Here is a 21,531-nt window from a genome sequence, read left to right on the forward strand (position 1 = left end):
GTAGGTAGGTGGGTACATATATTCGGTTTCCTTTGTTTTCCTTGCTTAGAGCCTAATAAACACCATTCAATGATAACGACATTAATGTACTTTCACCAAAAGTGTTTCTGATATCTGCAAATTCTTTATGTGCATTTGATTTTAATCAATTTAAAGAAATGATTTATAAAATAATTCACATAAAAAATTTGCAGATATCAGAAACACTTTTGGTGTAAGTACATTAATCTCGTAATCATTGAATGGTGTTTATTAGGCTCTAAGAAAGGAAAACAAAGGAAACAGAATATATGTACCCACCTACCTACCTGTGGGGTGAAGCTCATACGAAAGGAAATGTAATATGGAAACTGTAAACACACTTAAATTCCTCTTGATTTAAAATTCAACAATGTTTATAAGCGAAATATATTGTGTAGAATAATGTAAAAAATACTGATCATGTTAAACCGAAAATAGTGTCACCATTAAGCTGTAAATATACATGGTATTTGATATTTTGCAAATCATCCGATTTAAAATCAACCTCATTTAAATCAATCCACCTGAATTCAGAATGAGGAATATGTTGAAACACTACGTCCGTGGTAAATGTTCACCTTTTTTCAACGTCATTCTCAATTTTAAGTATGGGCCTCCCCCATGGCGCAGTGGTAGCGTCATTGCCTTGTAATCAAGGGGTCCCGGGTTCGATACCCGGTGGAGGCACAAGTGGTTCGGATTCCACTTTAAACTGTAGGTCCAGTCCCGATTAGCCTTACTGTGCATAAAGTGGACTTAAAACAGCAACTCAATTTTAAGTACGAATATTGTAGTGTAGAGTTGATCGACATATTTATGCGAGATATACTGTTATTTTTTTCTGGCGGTAGGCACCGTTTTATAGGTGAGAATAGAAACTAATAAGGATTTCAAAATAGGAATTGTAGCTTTCCTGGCGACGTGATTTAAACAGGTGTACTCGGGTTTTTCAGCCAGATTAATTCGATGTTTAATAAGGCTTTATTTTAACGACAGGATTGTGTCTGTGTATGTCCAGTCCCGATTAGCTTATCTGTGCATAAAATGAACTTTTAACAAAACTAAACATCAATAGCGACGACAATAGGGATGATGAAATGACAGAATAGAAGATGGTCAAAACACTAAGTGGTATTTGTCTGGTTATTGCATCTCCATATATAGATGTGTGTTTGTATTTAATAAGGTTCGAAATAAATTCTTCAAATACCTATAAATAATAATCCGTGGCGCAAAAGTCCGTGAGGGCCAGGCCTACCTACCGACTGCAGGTCTAACTCCCACCTCGAGAGAGTGGGAAGTCATCCAACCGGTTACGGGGTGACGTGTGGTCAGCACGACGAGCCCCCAGTCGTTGTTGTAGGTTTCCATGACAGGATATGTTACTCATTCGTAGCTCCCCAATTTTCTCACGATGGTGGGTGGCCACCGGTCCCATACACAGGCCGAAATCTCAGGAGAAAAGTTATTACGCTTCCCCTCGGAGACTCGAACCTGTGCCGCCCTCCCCCCCCCTCCCAAGTATTAAAACCTCTGTAGTCGCAACGCGCTGTGCAATTTCGCCACAGAGGCAGGCGGTACCTACGTTTCACATAACCGTCTACTGTTGCAGTTAACCTAGCATAACGATGTGAGAGAAATAAACACGGCAAACAAACTCTATCCGAGACATTGTGAATGCATTTCTGGAGTCCCACTTCGTAACTCTTGTTGAAAGTTTTCGCGGCTTTCACTGATCGTAAAGCTGGAACGCTAAGAAGAAAGGAAAAGTTGCTTGTTGTTGCAAGAACATTGCGTTACGCTTCCGAGGAAATAAATCCTTGTTCTTCTGCTTATCCGCTGTGTAGTGTGCTTTGCATAACGGACGGACACTAAGTCCACTTTAATAGCTATACAAGAAAATATATATATATATATATATATATATATATATATATACACGCGGGTTGTAAATTTAAAAGTGGCAACACTGTCAGGAAAGGTGATAACAGCGTGCATGTCCTATCAGGCAGTGAGCAATGGAAGTTTGGACCCATATCGATGTGTGGAGTGCCAAAAGCAGTGGGTGCAGGGAGTGGTGTTGTGTGTGTGTGCGAGGTTGAAATGAACACCATTTTCTGTACTGCCCTAAAAGATGTTTACCAAGATAGAACAGTGACTGTGGATCAAAATCCAGGTTTGCCCGTGGCAAAAAGGTTCGTGAATGTCATCAAGACTTGCATGAAGCCTGAAGCCAAAATACCTAGCAGTATCTGATAAAATCATCCTTAAGGAGGTTGGGATGTACAAGTATCAGTGACAACAACCTCAACATGAGGAAAATTGCATCATGCTGGGTTCCCCATGTTGCCACTATTGTGCAAACATCAGATACAGTGGCGGCGCCAGGATTAATCATTTGGGGGTGCTGAGGGGGTGCGGAATAAAATTTAGAGGGCACGATGTTAAAAGTAGAGAAAGCATGAAAAATGCATGCATGTTTTAGCAGAGGCGCACCCACGAATTTTTGTCTGGCTGGAGGACAACAAGTACCAGAATAAACGTGCCAATAATTATAATAATAATGATATTAGTATAGTAGTAGTAGTAGCAGTAGTAGTAATAATAGTAGTAGTAGTATCAAAGACGTTATTATACCCGTAAATCACGCAAAAATGAGAGAAGTCGGTGCTAAAGCATTTGTGTTGGACAAACGATTTGAAATATTCTTTCAACGCGTTCAATTTCACATTAGCTAATAATTGAAAACAAGCACACCAACTGTACTTTTGAAAGACAGAAAATGCATGACGAATATAATCCTTTTTGTACATATTTTACACATATGCAACATGTAGCGACGTAATAATAAGAAAATACATATGCAACATGTTAACACTAAATTGTGTACGTATTCAAAAACTAACTAACTCTAGCCTTCTTAAACCCGAAGGTTCATGGCTGCAGCAACACAGGCCTTCCATCTGTCCCTATCTTGAGCAAGATCTATATACTCTTTCCCATCCCTACCGATTTCCTTTAGGTCCATCTCAACGTTGTCCCTCCATCTTCGTCTTGGCCTTCCTACAGGTCTCTTACCATCAGGTTTCCCAACAAGAATCCTGTAAACTCCTCTTTCCTCTCCCATTCGTGCCACATGGCCGGCCCACCTAAGTCTTCTTGATTTAATTATTCTAATAATGTCTGGACATGAATACAAATTATGTAGTTCTAAATTGTGTAACCTTCTCCACTCACCTGTCTCCTCATCCCTTTTAGGTCCAAAGATTTTCCTAAGGATCTTATTTTCAAATACTCTCAATTTATGTTCCTCTTTCAATGTAAGGGACCAAGTTTCACACCCATATAATACTACAGGCAAAATTACTGTTTTGTATATTTTAACTTTTAGTTTCTTAGATATTAAACGAGAACATAAAAGCTTATGAAGAGAGAAGTAACATGCATTTCCTGAATTGAGCCTACTTTTTATTTCCTCTTTAATATAATTTTCATTTGTTAATATTACTCCTAAGTATTTGAATTTGGAAACTGGTTCAAACGAGTTGTTATCAATAATTAGATTTTGATTATTACCTAACACTTGGTTTCGGCCTGTAAGCATATATTTAGTTTTCTCTTTGTTAACATCCAAACCTATCTCTTTAGCAGTTTTGAAAAATATTTTAGCATTATTCTTAATTGTATTCACATCATCCCCCAGTAAGTCTACATCATCTGCATATGCTAACAACTGAGTCACACCATTTAATTTTAGTCCTTCTTTAGTTTCTCTTACCTTCCTAACAGCATATTCTAAGGCAAAATTAAAGAGCAATGGAGATAATGCATCTCCTTGTTTTAACCCATCATGAATTGTAAATTTGTCAGACACATTATTACCCACACGAATTTTACTTTCTGTTTCACTGGTGCATATTTTTATCATACTAACAAGCTTCTTAGGTATTCCAAACTCTACTAATATATTATATAATTTATCTCTTTTGACCGAATCATATGCTTTTTTGAAATCAATGAATAGCTGATGGACATTTTGATTATATTCCCACTTTTTTTCAAGTGTCTGTCTGATGTGAAAAATTTGATCTGTAGTTGATCTGTTACGTTTAAATCCACATTGATAATCACCTATAATTTCATTAGCATATGGGGTTAGTCTTGTTAAAAGAATGTTAGACAATATTTTGTATGTTGTTGAGAGTAGAGAAATTCCACGGTAATTACTGCAGTTCATTTTATCACCTTTTTTAAACACAGGAACAATTATGGATTCTTTCCACTGTTGAGGGATTTCTTCTTTATTCCATATTAAACAAATTAATTTATGAATTTGACATATTAATGAATTTCCACCATATTTAATTAACTCAGCTGGTATTAAATCAATGCCAGGTGCTTTGTTATTCTTTAGCCTTTTAATAGCATCTTTAACTTCAGTCAAGTTAGGTTCTGGAACTAAAGGTTCTGCTGTGTGTACTTCATTTACTTCTGATTTATCTCCTACATGGACATTTAAAAGGTCATTAAAGTAGTTCTTCCATCTATTTAGAATATCGCTTGGGTCAGCTAGAAAATCACCGTCTTTATCTTTTATCAAGTTTACTTTAGGTTGCCACCCCTTTCTAAATTCATTTACACCTTTATATAAATCTCTGATATTTTTATTTTTGCTGTTTATTTCAATTTCGTTAATTTTGCTTTTCAAGTAATCTCTTTTTTTACTTCTAAACGTGCGGTTAACTTCTCGCTTTATTCTATTATAATTGCTTAGATTTGTATCATCAGAGTTATTTAACCACCTAAGTCTAGCCTGATTTCTTATTTCTATTAGATTATGACATTCATTATCAAACCATGGCTTATTTTTTCTCGGTTTATGGTATCCTATACTTTCTTTAGCTGTTGATTCTATTGCATTACGTATGTGCTCCCAATTCTTATTTACGTCTGTTTCATTTATATTTTCATCATCATTTAAATCCTGCAAAACATCAAATCTATTTGACAGTTTAATTTGGTAATCTTTCTTAATTCTTTCATCAGCAAACTTTCCTGTATCAAATTTTATAACTTTTAGATTTTGTTGCTTATGATTTATCACTGAGAGTCTTTGTCTTTGTCTTAATTTAGCAATTAATAAATAATGGTCACTGGCACAGTCAGCACCTCTATGTGTACGAACGTCAATTATACTAGTATGCCTTCTCTTATCAATGAGAATATGATCTATCTGATTATGAGTTTTACCATCTGGAGAAGACCAGGTATATTTATGGATATCTTTATGTTTAAAAGTGGTACTTTTCACAATTAAATTCTTTGAGGTTGCAAAAGTAATCAATCTTATACCATTATCATTACTTAATTCATGAAGACTTTCTTTACCAATCGTGGGTTTAAATGTCTCTTCTTTGCCAATCTGTGCATTACAGTCACCGAACAGAATTTTCATATCATATTGAGAAAATTTATCAAAGACCTGTTCTAACTCTGTATAAAAATCATCTTTAGTATTATCATCTTTAGCTTCCGTTGGTGCATGTATGTTTATTAAAATAATTTTACACCATCTACCCTGTAAAACTGCATATGATATCCTATCATTAATAAATTCTACTGTTTTAAGAGCCGAGATAATTCTATTATCTGTGTACGTATTCAAAGTTTCTTTAATACATATATATATAACATATTATTTAAATGTATAACATAACCAATTCATCCGCCTGATAACAAACCAACAGCAAAAATGATATAAATCTCTGAAATGTACGCGCTTCTTTTCATCCAAATAATTGTTCATGCATTTAAGAACAAACTGTTTAGCAGTAACAGTCCCAGGTTCGATACCCGACGGAGGCACATGAAATGATCCTCACAGACAAAAGGTGTAGTGTGGATAACGCAAAAGGATTCATGGTGGTCACTAGGACCGTGATAATTCCTTGTTTTCAAGGCGAACTTTCCAAAAATTCAAGGGTACGTACAAGCTGATGTTTTCTCTATTCCAACCTTACGTATTACCGACTCTCATCCTCCCTTCCACACACAAAATTATTAACAATGTAAAGGGTTTGTATGGTTCCAATGTACCAAAACATTTACCTAATCAACTTCAATATATATTATTTTGCAATAATCTTCCGTCTGTCAGATAGATTGTTCTGCAAAATACACTAACAAAATTAACGGATTGAGAAAATGTTGTTACATTTTCCATGAAACTTTCTTTTTCTTACTAAAAAAAATAATAAAAGCTAAAGTGAGAGAAACTTGCCTCAGGGCATTTATAAACATATATAAATTTAATGGGATTTGGATTAATAAAATCTGCAATTTTTCACATCTACGGAGAAAAATTTGGAATAGAGAAAACATCCGGTTGTACCTTTTCTCATGTTTTGCCAAAATTCATGAATAATTTCCAGAGCCAATAATTCACGCATAATTTCTGGAGCCAATAATTCACGTGTAATTCCCGGAATTCAAGTAATTCCAAGTGAGTAGCCACCCTGATATTGTGCAGCCAATTATACATACGTAATTCATTTTTCATATTAACAAGTAACTTTTTCTAACAGCACAAGTGGAGTATTATAATAATTTGTAGATAATTTTGAAAATGATATAAAGAAATGAAAATTTGTTTAGAAAATTAATGTTTGGTTATTACGGTTCTTGTGAGTTTTTAACGATTGTATCTAATCAGTATTTTTCAGGAATTTTGTACCAAATTAAGTCTTTTTGCAACCTATTTCAGGAATTTTCGAGCCTGATTTAAGGTTTTTAGAACCTATTTTAGGATTTTTAGAGCCCATTTTAGGAACCTAAAAGCACTTTTTTTAGAACCTAAAAATCCGAGGTCTAGTAATGACATCCTGTGGTTGCGCCACTGGCTATCTTCCGTTTGCAGCAGATGCGGTGTCAGGACAAAACGCGAAGTGCACGGCAACTTCATCTTTGTTAAAATCCCCTCCTGCCCCACTGTCCCCATCAACGAACTGTAATATTTCTTCGCGAACTTTTGGCTCCTCGGCAAAGTCTGAAATGGTACTTTACTAAACATGTTACGTGGAACATACAGAACGTACTAACAGGTAAACTACCCGTCACGATACAACTCGCGTTAAATAATTTCCCAAGCACAAGCTGATGATAGCTTGAAAGCACCTGAAATTTTTGTTCCAGTGCGACTTAGAGAAAAGAGGAACAACAAGTAGGTGGACAATAAAACCGTTTGACATGAATGCCAAAAGAGAACTCACTGATATTGGCAAATATCGGAAAACACAAACAGGCCACTTATACAAAAGAAGAAACAATTCTTAACAGCAATATTGATCTTTATAGAGACTGCCAACAGTACAAGAAAATATATATGCGGCTTCTATTTCAATGTATGACAGCGGTCTCCCTACAATACCTAACATTCGGGCGTTCAATGTGACTACGACATATGGCACTGTAAGAGTTATTGTTTCCAACATAGGTTTTGAATAGGGGGTGCTGAGGGGGGTGCGGAAGAAAATCAGGGGGTGTGCAAGCACCCCTTCGCGCCCTCCTGGCGCCGCCCCTGATCAGATAAGGCTACGTATTGTTGCTACAGACTTCATGCAAGTCTTGATCACATTCTCGTGCATTTTTACCAGTGGCCACCTGGATTTTGATCCACAATCACTGTTCTACCTTTGTAAACATCTTTTAGGGCAGTCCACAAAATGATGTTCATTTCAACTTCATACATACACAACAACAATACTCACTGCACCAACCATTGGAACTCCACACATCCACACATCTACATGAGCCCCAACTGACAATGCTCAATGTCTGGTAACACATGCACGGTGTTATCACCTCTTTCTGACAGTGTTGCCACTTTTAAATTTGCAGCCCACGTTTTCTACAGTGAAAAAGTATCTTAGTGAAATAGAGATTGTGGCGACACTTTCTATGGGAAAGTTCCTAATTTACTACAGTAGCGGGATATTTGATTATTTATTTATTTGGAAGTATAGAAAACAACTCTCTTTTTGAGAAGGAAAACTCAAATTATTGCTATTATTTTGATTATTATAAATACCTGCAGGAAAATATTGAGACAATAAATCATTTATTGTCTCATACAAATCTCTTGCTTCTGCATTCAATCTGGTACCGTTGGAAAATGCTGATTTTTCTTTCATTGTTGATTCAATTTGAAACGCCTAGTTATTAATCTAGATGTCCCAGGCTATGATAAAGTTAGGTATTTATAAGATATTTAATTTTTTTGTTACTGTTGTGCCAAACTTGAAATGGGAAGCGATTTATTTCGTTCTAGAAACAAAATGGACACATACTGATGAGTAGGGCTAGGATCTTCATGACTTAGCATGTTTTTTTTTTTTTTGTAAGGGTGATGTGTCTGCTTAATATATAGAAATTCATATTATAAAGAAAATAATTAAATTAAGGTGCTTTTTAAGGGCATGTTTAGGCATGTTTAGCCATTTCTACGTGATATAGCATATTTTGATAGATTTTCTGTCATATTGAATATATTTTCGCTTTTTCAAGTAATATACACCCAAGTTGTTGAATTTTATGCTCTATTGCAAAACTTTTTTTGAGAGAATTTTTTTTGTCTGTACTACTGAACTTGAACCGAATGACACTGTTTATTTTAAATATGCTCTTCTTGTGTCAGCCGAAGTAGAAAGAAGCTTTGTTCAGTAGAAGGCTTCGCTGGCTGACAATAAGCAATCATTTTTATTTGAACATTTACAGAAAATAAAAATATTGTACATACATTGTAACTCAGGGCTCATAAAGTGAACTAAAAATAGCATGTGTTAAATATTGATGTTTGAAACAGTTCAGTTGTAAGGCTGTAATTTTCAAATTATAGTGCATATTTGTAAAATTTTAGGTCGTGAGAGAATTTTTCATTTTTCACATTTTGAAGATTTTAAGGTGACAAAAAATACCTGGCTCTACTGATGAGAGTCTTCTTGGGGATTGTATGCTGCTTGGCCCGCATTGGCCCTACCTGCATTTCATGCATGCAGGTCTATCTATACATTTGTAGGTATCCCGTTTTTTTTGTTTTTTTGCGCTAGTGAAGCAAGCCTCGTCTCGTCGAAACTTCACCAGATTAACCTATTTCTCTAAATTCTTGCATTCCATTTAAAGGGGATGTCTACTAAGAAAGTTAATTGACAGGTTGGTTGTGAAGAATAGAAATATCTTCTCTGTCGCCAACGAGTCATTTGCGAAGGGTTTGCCTTGAAGAAAATCCAGTTTCTAAAAACGTTTCAGACAACCTTGTCGCTGCGTAATACTTATGGTAATAAGAAAATCACTATTGAAGAGGAATGTAGAATTTTTCAAGCGAAAAAGGAGATTGCGTATTTTTGTTGTGAAAGTGAATGGCGAGAAGCGTTGATATTTTGTGTCCTGATAACGTTTATTCACTCAAAAATATATCATTTTTACGAAATACAGTTGTCGACTTCCTTGGCGTAGTGGTTATCGCAGAGCAGGTCCCAAGCTCGAATCCCAGCCTGGACATGAATGTGTTCTTTGTGAGTGCCCGTTCATCTATTTCATCATATTGTAGCATCATCGTCGTTGTCATTAGTCAAAAGTAGCACAAAAGCGAGGCTAAATATCCAAAATCGAAACAAAATCAAAGGTTAAAATCAGAATTACAGATTCTCATCTCAGTGGGACAGAGTAACTGCTTGTCATGATTTCCGTGACACAACAACAGAAATATTTTCAATCACGTGGGGTCCATTTTGCAAAGGTACAGTCTTCCTTTATCTAAGTTACTAATATATATATATTTTACAATTTACACATACAAGTTATAATTACAATCGTTTCCCCAACTTGTCAGGAATACGAGAGGTCAATATGTGATCCTGATCTAAGCCAAAAGTCGTCCAAAGTAACTTCCAACTTGATGATTTTAATTGTTTATTGATTTGCTTTATTTTACTTCGCTTCTTGCTAAATACGAAGATAAGGATGAGTGATTATATATGAAATTTATGAAAGGAGGCTCACAAGAACACTGATGCCCAGGCCGAGATTCGAACCCAGGACTCCTAGCGTCGTTGCGTGCTGTGCTAACCACTCTGCCACCGAAGTCAGCATTGATGAATTTTAAAACATGTTTCCAAGACTTCTAAGGGGAATTTTCTTATTCACTGATGCCTTTTCCTTTGATGCTGCGTGTGGAGGTTCCGACCTTCAAATGGAACTTTTTGAATTACAACGCAAACCAGCATTGAAAAAAAAGTATCCTTACAAGGAAGGTGTTTCTAGATTTTTAGAACAGCGAGCTAGAATAAGCCATTTTGATGCTGGAATTTTAAAGATATTTGGCAGCACTTACCTTTGTGAACACCTGTTCTCCATTATGAAGATAAATAAAACAGCACAACGATCAAGAATGACTGATAAACATTTGTTATCTGCATTAAGAGTTTCCTACTCACTAAAAAAATTAATGCGGACATTGAGATATTGAGAAGCTGGTTTCTAAAAACCAAGTGTCAATCAAATCTCTGTGAAATGAAACTAGAATTGTCCAGAAATGGTTTCTTTAGAAATGTTTACACAATTGTTACCGATTTATGCTTGAAACAAACATGTAAAATAGTTTCACTGACTACAGAAGTATATTTCAATTTGATTATATTTCAATAAAATACATAGGGCTACGGATCATAATTAAAAAAATTGAATTACAATTACAAATCAAGTAATCGTGGAGTTATTAAGTTCTAATAATGGCAATTTGTGAAGGGGAATGAGGGGGAATTTTTACTTCTGGTTGTTGCATCCCCCACTTGCTAATTTTTGGCAGCTGGGGGAGGGGGGTTACATATACAGAAGGTTGTTCGGGATCTCTGGTGACGATTTTGAAAGCCGCTGGCGGCGCTGTTATCAACGTCAGTCCGCCCAAACTGTGCATGCTGAGTCACGTCAGTACCGAGAACGCGCGTGCAGAGTGTTGGACCATTTACCTACAACGATGCCGAAGAAAAATGAACCATACTAAGAGGGCTACATAACAGCACTTTCCGATGCTAAATATAGCTATTCGGCAATCAAAGGAATGAGCAAGAAGCGTGGTTTTGTGATATCGAAGAACGGGATCGGTGCGGTATTGAACAAAAAAGGCAAAGGCCGACTGGGCCTAATTCCACAGGGGAAAAAACAGGCAAATCCACGAGCAGCTACGAGTCGTACACCGGAGATAGTGAGGAAAGTGAAGGCCCTTGTGTCAGGTGGTAACCCTGCCCCCCAAAGGAGTATCGCACGTAAGTTGGGAATGTCTGTGTCAACAGTGAACACCATAATCAAGAAGGACCTGCAACTAGAAATGCGGCATAAGCGGCGAGTTCACAAGCTGTTGCCTCGTCACATTGCGGAACGTCGCACGAACGCTAGGAAGCTCTATGAGACCTATCTTGCAGGGGAGAGATGGAAAAGTGTGGTGACATTAGACGAAGCATATGTCTATCTTAGTGACTGTCACAAATCCCGCGCGATTTACTACCGCCCTCGCGACAAAAACAATTATCAAACATTGTATCGAGAATGCCAGGAAAGTTTTCCACGGGGTTTCATGATCATCGCTGTATACTGCTATAATGGCAAGCTAGCAATTCGCCGTGTAGCTAATAATGTGAAGGTGAACTCCACGTACTATCAGGATGAGGTTTTAACACCCATTTATAACATAGATATCCCGGCACTGTATGGGGGGGGGGGGGCAAAAACCAGGTCTGGGTGCACCAAGATAAAGCATCCAGCCATACCTCCCGTTCGACTCGTCTATTCTTACAGCGAATGGAGGTGGAAACTGGCATCCGTGCAATTCCTTACAGCGACATTCCGGTCAACGCGCCAGATGGGTCACCCATGGACTTCTGTGCATTTGGACTCCTAAAACAGGCCTACGGAAAGAGACGTCCACGCACTCTCAATGGCCTCTGGAAAGCCTGTCAGGAGGAGTGGGAAAAGTTGGACATGATAACTCTTCGGAAAAGTCTGTTGCAATGGAAATTACGTTGTCGGGCTATAGCGCGGAATGCTGGTTTTCCAATTTAGCATGATCGTTGGTGGCGACATGGGTTTTCATGAACTTATCACCCTTCCAACATTGTCCTCAGAGATCCCGAACGACCTTCTGTATTTTATGTAATATACCGACGCTGCAAGCGTAATCACTAGTTTTGGACTTAAATGAGTTGGGCTTCGAGATGTGCGGCCCGGAGAGTTCTGACATTAACGTTATGTGGCCCTACTTACGAACTGAGTTTGACATGGCTGCTTTAGCCCATCCAGCCCTCTAATGCCTTGGAATCAGCAAACCTACGGGTTGTCATCAATTCCTGACTTAATTTTCTCATTTTGTAAATTACTACTCAAATGTTATGAATAGGGCTCGGAAGTTGATGACGAATCATATTTTTTCCTGAACCTTCAAAAGAATGCAAAATCTGCTATTAGTCCATTTCTCTTAAGTTACAACCAGGAAACATTGTTTTCATTTTGTATTTTTGTGCATTTTTCGGCCTTTTCGGCTTTTAGATCATATTTCAGTATTTTTTGCCGTTTTTATTTCATTTTTCTTCATGGATCCCACTTTGAACTGTAGGTCCAGTACCGATTAGCCTTACTGTGCATAAAGTAGACTTAAAACACCAACTCAAACCAAACCAAAAACCAACTCATTTTTCTTCATTTTTAGGTTTATTTTTCTTCTCCCCTGTTCTTTTGTGAATTTCAAATGCATTTGCTAGCATAATTTTTGCATTTAAATTGTCTGATATGATATTCTTATCAATTTCGCCATTTATAAAAAATCCGGTAAATGGAAATGCACAATATTTTTTTTAAACCGAAATGTTTGGCAATGGATTAAATACTTAATTGTGGTACATTTATTTTTCCTCCAGCAATTAATTACTTTGTGTGAAGCCTACTTCGAGGTTCCCTTGCTGGCCACTTCAATCGCTTTAATCTTGGGTTTTAGTCACAACATAAAAAAAATTATAATCGGATGTACGCGAAACACAATTGTATTTTCAGATGCTGACCGACTACTGTGTCGTGCAAGACCCACTCTGAAAGGTGGTGAATGACTTATACAGAAAAAACTTGAAGTAAAAATAAACACTTAATTGCTTCTTTGCCTTTGCTTCAGTAGTTTAAAACAGCAAATAACGGGTGTTGTCTAATTATTCAACTGCTCTCTTGTAATTTATGAAAGAATCAAGCTTCCATTTTAAGATCGAAAATTATTACCAGGCCATTTATTACCATTTTAAGTCATTTTTTAATAATTTTAAGGACATTCTATAGGTCATTTTTTTAGATTTTTAGATCATTAACTTCAGAGACCTTGTTATGAATCATCGAAGGCGAATCAAAAATCCGTCTAACATCTTTAATGCAAGTAGCTGTGAGCAAATGAATATAACGTCACCTTTCCAGATAGCCCTCGTGTATCTCTCCTCCAGCTCCTGCATTCTTGCAGGGGAGTTTTCCGACTGATCCCGCAGCCAGGTCTTCACAGCTTTCTTTACGGATTCTTCAACTTTCCACGCTTTCATCCTTGCTCTGTGGTTCATAGTAACGGACCCGCTTATTGTCAGTGGCGATTATTTAAAACAATCTGGACTCTTCATTACGTCTCGGACACTGCTTTGCAAACTCAACGCGATGTTACATGTGTAAGCTGCTCGAGAAGTCCTACGCTCAAAATTTCCAGTAATCCTGCCCTATGGCAAATGGATAATCCACATAATTATGATTTCCAAATACGCATCGAATTCGGACACTGTTATCCGCTTACTTCCTCGCAGAACAGGGTGCCTGGAGATTACAAAATCTTTGCTTCATGAGAATAACTCAACAACAAAGGAGCCACCTCCCTTTAGTTGCAACAAACTTCAATTAAAATGGTAGCTTTTCGTCAAAACCCCCTTCAGCCTTCAGTGGGCGTCTAAGTTCATAGGAAAATATTCTGGCTACAAATCTGAAATTTCCTTAACTAAGTCATAAATTACCTCCATGCTTTATTTGATGGCGAAAACGATCACATATGTATGTCCGATTATGTCTGTTTCCGTGTCATTTATCGATGTGTCTGAGACTATTAAAGTTACAAACACAAAATCTTCAAAATACCAACGTGAGGCGATGTCAATTTCCTCGAGCGGCTTAACCATTATTACTAGTTCAAGTGAACAATCGAAGCTATTAAAAATTAGGACAAAATGCAGGATTTATATTTTCTGTGTGTACATATGACACAAAATTCTACACCGAATGATTTCAATGAGTCCCATTACGTGAGTTATAAGTCCACTTTTATGCAGATAGACTAATTGGGACAGACCTACAGTTTAAAGGGAGATCCGAACAGCTATGTCTCTCTACCTGGCATGGAACCGTGACTCTTTGATTACAAGGCAACGACGTTACCACTACAGCATCGGGGAGGCCCAACCCCCATTACTGATTAGTTCTCACAGGAAAAGGGGATCCCACTTTAAACTGTAGGTCCAGTCCCGATTAGCCTTACTGTGCATAAAGTGGACTTAAAACACCAAATCAATCAATCAATCACAGGAAAAGGGGCACCATCTTATATATACATCTGATATTGATAAGTGGAGTGTTATTCTGTAAAAAAACAAAGCACGCGAAAATACCACAATTAATTCTTTTTATTATTATTGTCTTTCAGGTGAAACCTGGCCTCTTCCTTCTGCTATGCTTAGCCTCCAGTTTAATGGAGGCGCACGCTCAAGATGGGAACTCCAGCGGAGTAAAAGTAGACGTCGCAGATTTGCTGTATGGAAGCACGAAGGACATCGTATCAGGAGCCACCGAGGGTATCCTGCTCACTGAAGACTCTTCGATTGAAGGGGAAATTCCAGAAAATAAAACTACGCAGGTAGAATTGCCCTTGCCTCTGCTCGGCTTCGACATAAACGAGACGATACAGGAAGTTGAAGAGATTCTCGGGGGTAATCCAGAACTCCCCCGACTCTCCAGGGAGGAGATAATTGACATACTGGACAATATAACGCATTCACTTTACCTCAACTTAACCGGCGAACCTTCTCCGTCTGATATAAACGCGGCTGGTAGCGTCAAAGACCAGCTGCTGTACGTTACTCCTTCCACCTTGCAAGACCCCGATACCTCCACAGGATTCGCAGAGAATGCAGTCAGCAGCAACCGTTCCGAAGAAGACAGAGCCTTGATGGTCGTCATGCCGTTCAACACGAACAATCTTACCGAGGCCAAAATCAAGGAACTCTACACAAGAATTCCTATAACTAGAATAATTACAACGACGATACCCACAACTGTATCCTCCACATATGCTACCTCGACGGAAAAGACATCTACCCAGTCCCTCAAACCTACGGATGCGTCAACAATCACGTTTTCGTCAGATACTCCGAAATTCCCTGCTCAGCTTGAAGGGTTACCAAAAGATTTAAAAGACACGCTAGTCTCATTTGGGTTATTCAATATAGACCAATCTGCATTGGCCCCTACAAGTGCTCTGAATCAAACGACTTCTGCCGTTACTACTACACCGACGACGACAAAGCCTAATATACCTAAAAATGTAAAAGAAGTTCTTGCTACAATAGGATTATTTCCAGACAGCGATAAAAATTTGGAGAATGGCACGAAAGCAAAAGATTCCCAATCGAATGCTGCTTCTATTTCGCCAGAAATGAAAGAATTCTTAGCATCGTTTGGACTGATCCCTCCCAACAACGAGTCGCAGAATTCTTCCAAGGAAAGCAATAATCCGGTCGCTTCATTTACTCCATCTGTAGCTAAACCAACAATTGACCCCGAATCTTTCAAAAATTTCAAACCTCTTCCGGCCTCTCCCCAGCAATCACCCGCTCAAAGTGGCCACGACAAGGGCAACGACTTAAGCCCAGACATGAGGCAGTTTTTGGCGTCTTTCGGATTAGTTTCTGATGGAGAAACTGCCTCACAGAGTAGCGAGTCGGATAGGTCACACAAATCGCTGCTTCTGGAGAATAACTCAACAGAGAAAGTGCTCCCTGCTGTTGAAACAAATTTCAAGAAAAATGGCAGCTTTTCCACAAAACCATTCCTGCCTTATTTCCCGTCTTTCTCTTCCGAGCAAGCACTCCCCGATGACGTGAGTGCCATCTTAAAATCCTTGGGATTTTCATCAAAAGAAAATAACACTCTTCCGTCCGAAAGTTCTATTATAGATTTGCTGGGTTTGAATATAAATGCCTCAGAATCAGGTAGAAAATTGATTACGGAGGGAAATGTTTTCAGACCTGTAGACATTGCTCAAATTCCACTAAACGAAACAGAGAATTTTGAAAAACTGCAGAAATTGTTAGGTACCTTCAAGCTTCTTTTGAACGAAAGCGTAACAGACAGTGATATTGAGTCGATTTTAGGACCTTCTGCGTTATTTGCAAATTTCACTTCACTCGAGGACAAGAATATTTTAGGCAATTTAAACTTCGAAGGAAATAAGACGGATGAAAATAACAACTCTATTACCTTTGATCAGCTTCTGGACATTTTTAACGATAGTATTTCCAAAAATGAAGTAAAACGAGAGGAACCTACAACCGAAGCTAGTCTTACGACGACAGCAGCATCGACGACGACAGAGAAGGAAGAAGAGAAAATCGACTCTCCTAGCTTGGACGACCTGGCGAGCTCCTTCGGGGGAGATGAACCAGAGCCGTCGTTCTTTGATTTCCGCGACACCCCACCCGAGCCGAAACCCAACGGCTTCTACTTCTACCTGGACTGGAATAGCTTCCTCAACGTAGGCTACGAGGACGAGAATCCCGTCGACATAAGGTTTGCTCCGAAGCTCGGTAACAAAAATTATTTTATACCCGTCAAAGTGCCTTGAACATGATAACAAATAAAAATTGATTAAACACCTAAGTACACTTGTAATCAGTTTCCGGTAAATATTGTCATAAGTACGAAAGCCAAACGGGGAATTACCAGTTGGGAACCTTCTATTTATTTTGATTGATTGATTTGGTGTTTTAAGTTCATTTTATACACAGTAAGGCTAATCGGGACTGTACCCAAAGTTTAAAGTTGGATCCGAACCACTATGCGCCTCCATCGGGTATAGAACCCTGGACCTCTTGTTCTATTGATTTTGTACCAACTTCAGAGTTCATATTGAAGAGGGTGTCGGCGACTACTTGCGTAATTGTGTATTACACAGGTGCCAGTGAGCAATATACAGGGTGTACGAAAAGTGTCTGATACTTTTCAATTGTTAATACATTACAAACTAATGAAGAAACAAATAAACTGGTGGCAATGATAGATAAAGTGAATAAGTTGTCCTGTATCAGTACACTTCTACTGTATTGTGCTTCTTTTCTCGCACATTTGCCTAAAAACAATGTCAGCCAGATGTTCCCAGAGAACAAAAAAATCCAATGGGGTTGTACCGGGTGACCTTCGGGACCAAGAAATGGGACCATCAAGTCCAATCCATCTTCCCCGAGAGCGTTCAAAACACGACGAACAATGATGACAAAGTGATGAACGTTGATGAACTGAAAGCCAGAATAAACACGTGGATGTCGGCATGCTGAAGAAATCGATTATCGTCTTCACATTCTCCATGCGACAAAAGGAGCACATATAGAAGTGTACGGATACATGACATAAAACCTTTTGAGTTTATTTACCTATCATTGCCACTCGTTTATTTGTATCTTCATTAGCTTTTAATTTATTAATAATTTAAATGTGTCAGACACTTTGTATATAGAAATTTCAAACCTGCATAGGACTTAACGTGACAGGCATTTTATGTATGTGAAACGCCAGCCCAATTTTGTTAATTTCATGCGAACAACAATTACACTGATGAACAAATTCAAACTTTTTTTGCTCCTTTGAACGAAAATAGGTGATTATTTATAATTCGACCCCGCTGAATCCAAATCTGAAAGTAGAAATGCTGTATCACCTATCGTTTTCCCTGGATTTTTATATAAAAAATTTAATTCCCTTTGTAATAATACATCGAAATTTGAAATTATTTTTGTTTGTTTGCTCATGAAATAAGATTTAAATATTGAAATGAATAACTATGAAATATAAAAAAATTAAAAATATATATATAGGACCGATTTTGACTGTTCAATTTAGAAATTTCATGCAAAAAAAGGAAAAAATAACCCATTTTTACTCACATTTTCAAAATTTCTTTCTTGAACTCTGCCGTTTGTAACTGCCACCAGAAACCTCTTCCTTGAGGTTCCAACAGTAGTCTGCTAACATGTTCTGTACCGATTTTCCTACATATCGTTTCTCCATGACAAAAATATCCTGGTGAAATCTCGCGCCGCATTCGTCACTAACCGCGTCCAAGTTAGGGGGGAAAAAGTCCAAATGCAAATGTAAAAAGTGAATTTTCAAGGACATATTGCACCCCATGCGCTGTTAACACTTCGACAAGTTCTTAACAAGTTCCTTGTAGTTGTCAGATTTCACATTTCCAAGAAAATTACAGCATACTTGTCTGAAAGCTAACCATGCGCATTTCTCTTTTTCTGTTAGCAATTCCACAAAGTTGTCATCATGAATGATCCCACGGATTTGCGGCCCAATAAATATGCCTTCTTTTAACTTACTATCACTGAGTTTAGGAAATGTTTTTCTCAAGTACCCAAAACCCTCACCGTGTTTATCCAAAGCCTTAAGAAAACTTTTCATCTGCCCTAACTTTATATGCAACGGTGGTAACAAAATCTTGTCTTGCTCAAGTAGAGGGTGATTCCTAACACACTTCTCTCCAGGAATTAAGTTTTTCCGTATGGGCCAATCCACAATGTTGTAATGTATATCTTTTGCCCGGTCGTCCCATTAGCAAAGAAAGCAACAAAATTTTGTAAACCCAGACTGCATGCCTAACAGTATACAAATCATTTTGAGGTCTCTGCATATCTGCTAACCATATTTTTCATAATTTATCACTTTTAATATTGTATCCATATTTTCATACGTTTCCTTCATGGTGGAAGAATAGGCAAGGGGTACTGATGGGTATATATTCCCATTATGCAACAATACTACTTTTAAACTATTCTTGGATTAATCTAAAAATAGTCCCCACTCGTTTGGGTTGTGACTCCTTCCAAGTTCTTGTAGAAGGCCTTCTACATCATTGCAGTAAGTTAACTCATTACTAACAGAAAAAAAATGTGTCAGTGATTGTTGGCGTTTCCGATATGACACCTTAACACCATCTTGTAATAAATTTCACCCTCCGAGACGAGAACTCCGCTTGAACTTTAGAAAGGTTGAGGTCTCTGACTAGATCATTTAGTTCGGATTGGGAAATAAAATGAGGTATATTTGGATCAGGAAAATTTGGATCCGTGTTTGAATAAGGTCCAGGTTCGTCATCTGGAGAAGCACTGCTTGGTTCTGTTTCATCCACTGCTTAGGAATTGGTATAAAATCATGACTCATAGGTTTCTTGACTGAAGGAACATCAGGATAAAATATAGAATGTTTTGATTTTGAACTATATCCCACTATGTTTGTTAAACAGAAGTAACAATCCGTAGTATGATCTTTCTGTACTGTCCATAGTACAGGGTTTCCGAAGGGCATTGATTTGCGAGTGCCATTAAGCCAACCACGTAAAGTTCGCGAACAATTGCAACAAATTTTACCTGGTGCCCAGCTTTTTCCTGCGTCTACTTTACTTCCAAGATACAACTCATATGCTTTTTTCACTATAGGAGTGATAGTATTTCTCTGTGACTTCGGAGAGAATTCCCCGCAAACAGAACAAAACAAGTTCGGGTTATTCATACATTTGCGTGACATGGCGAACTCATTAATTGAGTTATAATATATTTCTTTAAAAAAACAATTGTGAATGCTCTGATCGTTTTGTTAATATACAACTTACACTTCACTATACACAATATTACATTCACAATTTCACGAACATACACAAACATAAAATACGGCTACTCGCGAAGTTATCAGAAAGGAAGTTAAGACTCGACTAACCCACAAAAGGAACAAATTTTAACAGAGAAACAGGAAATTACTCTACTGCCAGATGTTTCCTCAACGAAATATTAAGTGCCAGTCATAAACACACAAGGTCGCTAAAAGATTCTTATCCATTTACTAGGAACCAAACGTTAAGCCGGATGCGGAGCAGGGTGCGCAGACCTGAAACCATAAAACTATAAAATTGGGTGTTCTGCAAAAACTTTAGGTGATACAGGAAAACGGGTGCGATATTCCTTATCAGCACATCTGAATACATAAAGATCACTTAGTTTTATTTAAAGGAGTATTTCATTGTTTATCAGTGTTATTAGAAATTTAACAGCAGAGTGGCCCTTGGTAGCTGTCAGTTTAAATTTTGTGTAGCTTTCACCTTATCTAAAATTCTTGTCTCAACAATTTGTCACAGTGGGAGCGGTTGGGGAATTTACTACAGCCATGCTTCATGTGTATAAGCGTTCGAAGCACTTAGAGGAACTATCTGGTCCAGATTGATGAAAGTTTCACGAAAAGCAGCTTTAGCATCAATACTAGTGTCTGCAGAAAAAGGGTCTGGTACTTTCTACTATTGCAAATAATATGTCATCCGTTGCTTTAGTTCAGAACTTCCTTCTTTTAAACAGGTATCTGAGACAATGGCGGAACCACCTTTCTTGGACACATGGAGGACAATAGTTTGCATAGTGATTTGATTTGCATTGTTTTTCCTTTGATATCATTGCAGTGTATACTATTTGCATGAGTCCAAGTGTTCCTATATAAATCTATGTAACTCATAAGCAGGGAACGGAGTTGTATGTAAATACATATTTATGTATGAAGCTGAAATCAGTTATGTTTTGTATTATCCTTGCTTGATTGATTTGCTGTTTTAAGTCCACTTCATACACAGTAAGGCTAATCGGGACTGAACCTACAGTTTAAAGTGGGATCCGAATCACTATGTGCCTCCACCGGGAGTCGAACACGGAACCACTTGATTACAACGCTACCACTGCGTCATTAGGGAGGCCCTGTATTATCCTTGCGCATCATGGCATGTACACTCAAAAAACTCAATTTTATTTTCCATATTTTTACATGTAGCCTATTAGGTTTTGGCTCACATTTTACATATTTTAGTTATTTTTTCATATTTTTTCCATATTTCAGAACATTTCTCAACATATACTCCATATTCGTGCAACAAACTCCCTGTGTGACCGAAATAGTTGGGTGAATTTCTTGCGAATAACTGAAAAATTTGAAATACACTCCCATTACTCCTTGTCATATTGAACACAGTCTTAGTCAATATAAATCAGCAGAAGGAAATTCACGTTCAAACACTTACAACGAAATTTTGTTAATCAATGTTTTGGAAACAGAAAATGAAAACATATTTTGTGTTGTTTTACAATT

At 37.7% G+C, this 21,531-nt stretch overlaps 2 protein-coding genes across 2 annotated transcripts in view; one reads left to right on the forward strand and one right to left on the reverse strand.

The window, feature by feature from the left end:
* The window catches only part of LOC145979350 (uncharacterized), a 75,003-nt gene extending 53,572 nt beyond the window's left edge, over window positions 1–21,431 (forward strand). Inside the window, exon 2 of the mRNA XM_083112216.1 lies at window positions 14,780–21,431. Coding sequence (XP_082968342.1) covers window positions 14,780–16,975 — 2,196 coding nt within the window. The 3' untranslated portion in view covers window positions 16,976–21,431. The remainder of the gene's footprint in view (window positions 1–14,779) is intronic.
* Window positions 1–21,531, reverse strand: part of LOC145979341 (uncharacterized) — a 273,539-nt gene that overhangs the window by 203,862 nt on the left and 48,146 nt on the right. The gene's annotated exons all lie outside the window — the stretch shown is intronic.

This window comes from Lepisma saccharinum, chromosome 1 (assembly GCF_977018435.1).
Source record: "Lepisma saccharinum chromosome 1, izLepSacc3.1, whole genome shotgun sequence".
In the NCBI taxonomy this organism is placed as follows: domain Eukaryota; kingdom Metazoa; phylum Arthropoda; class Insecta; order Zygentoma; family Lepismatidae; genus Lepisma; species Lepisma saccharinum.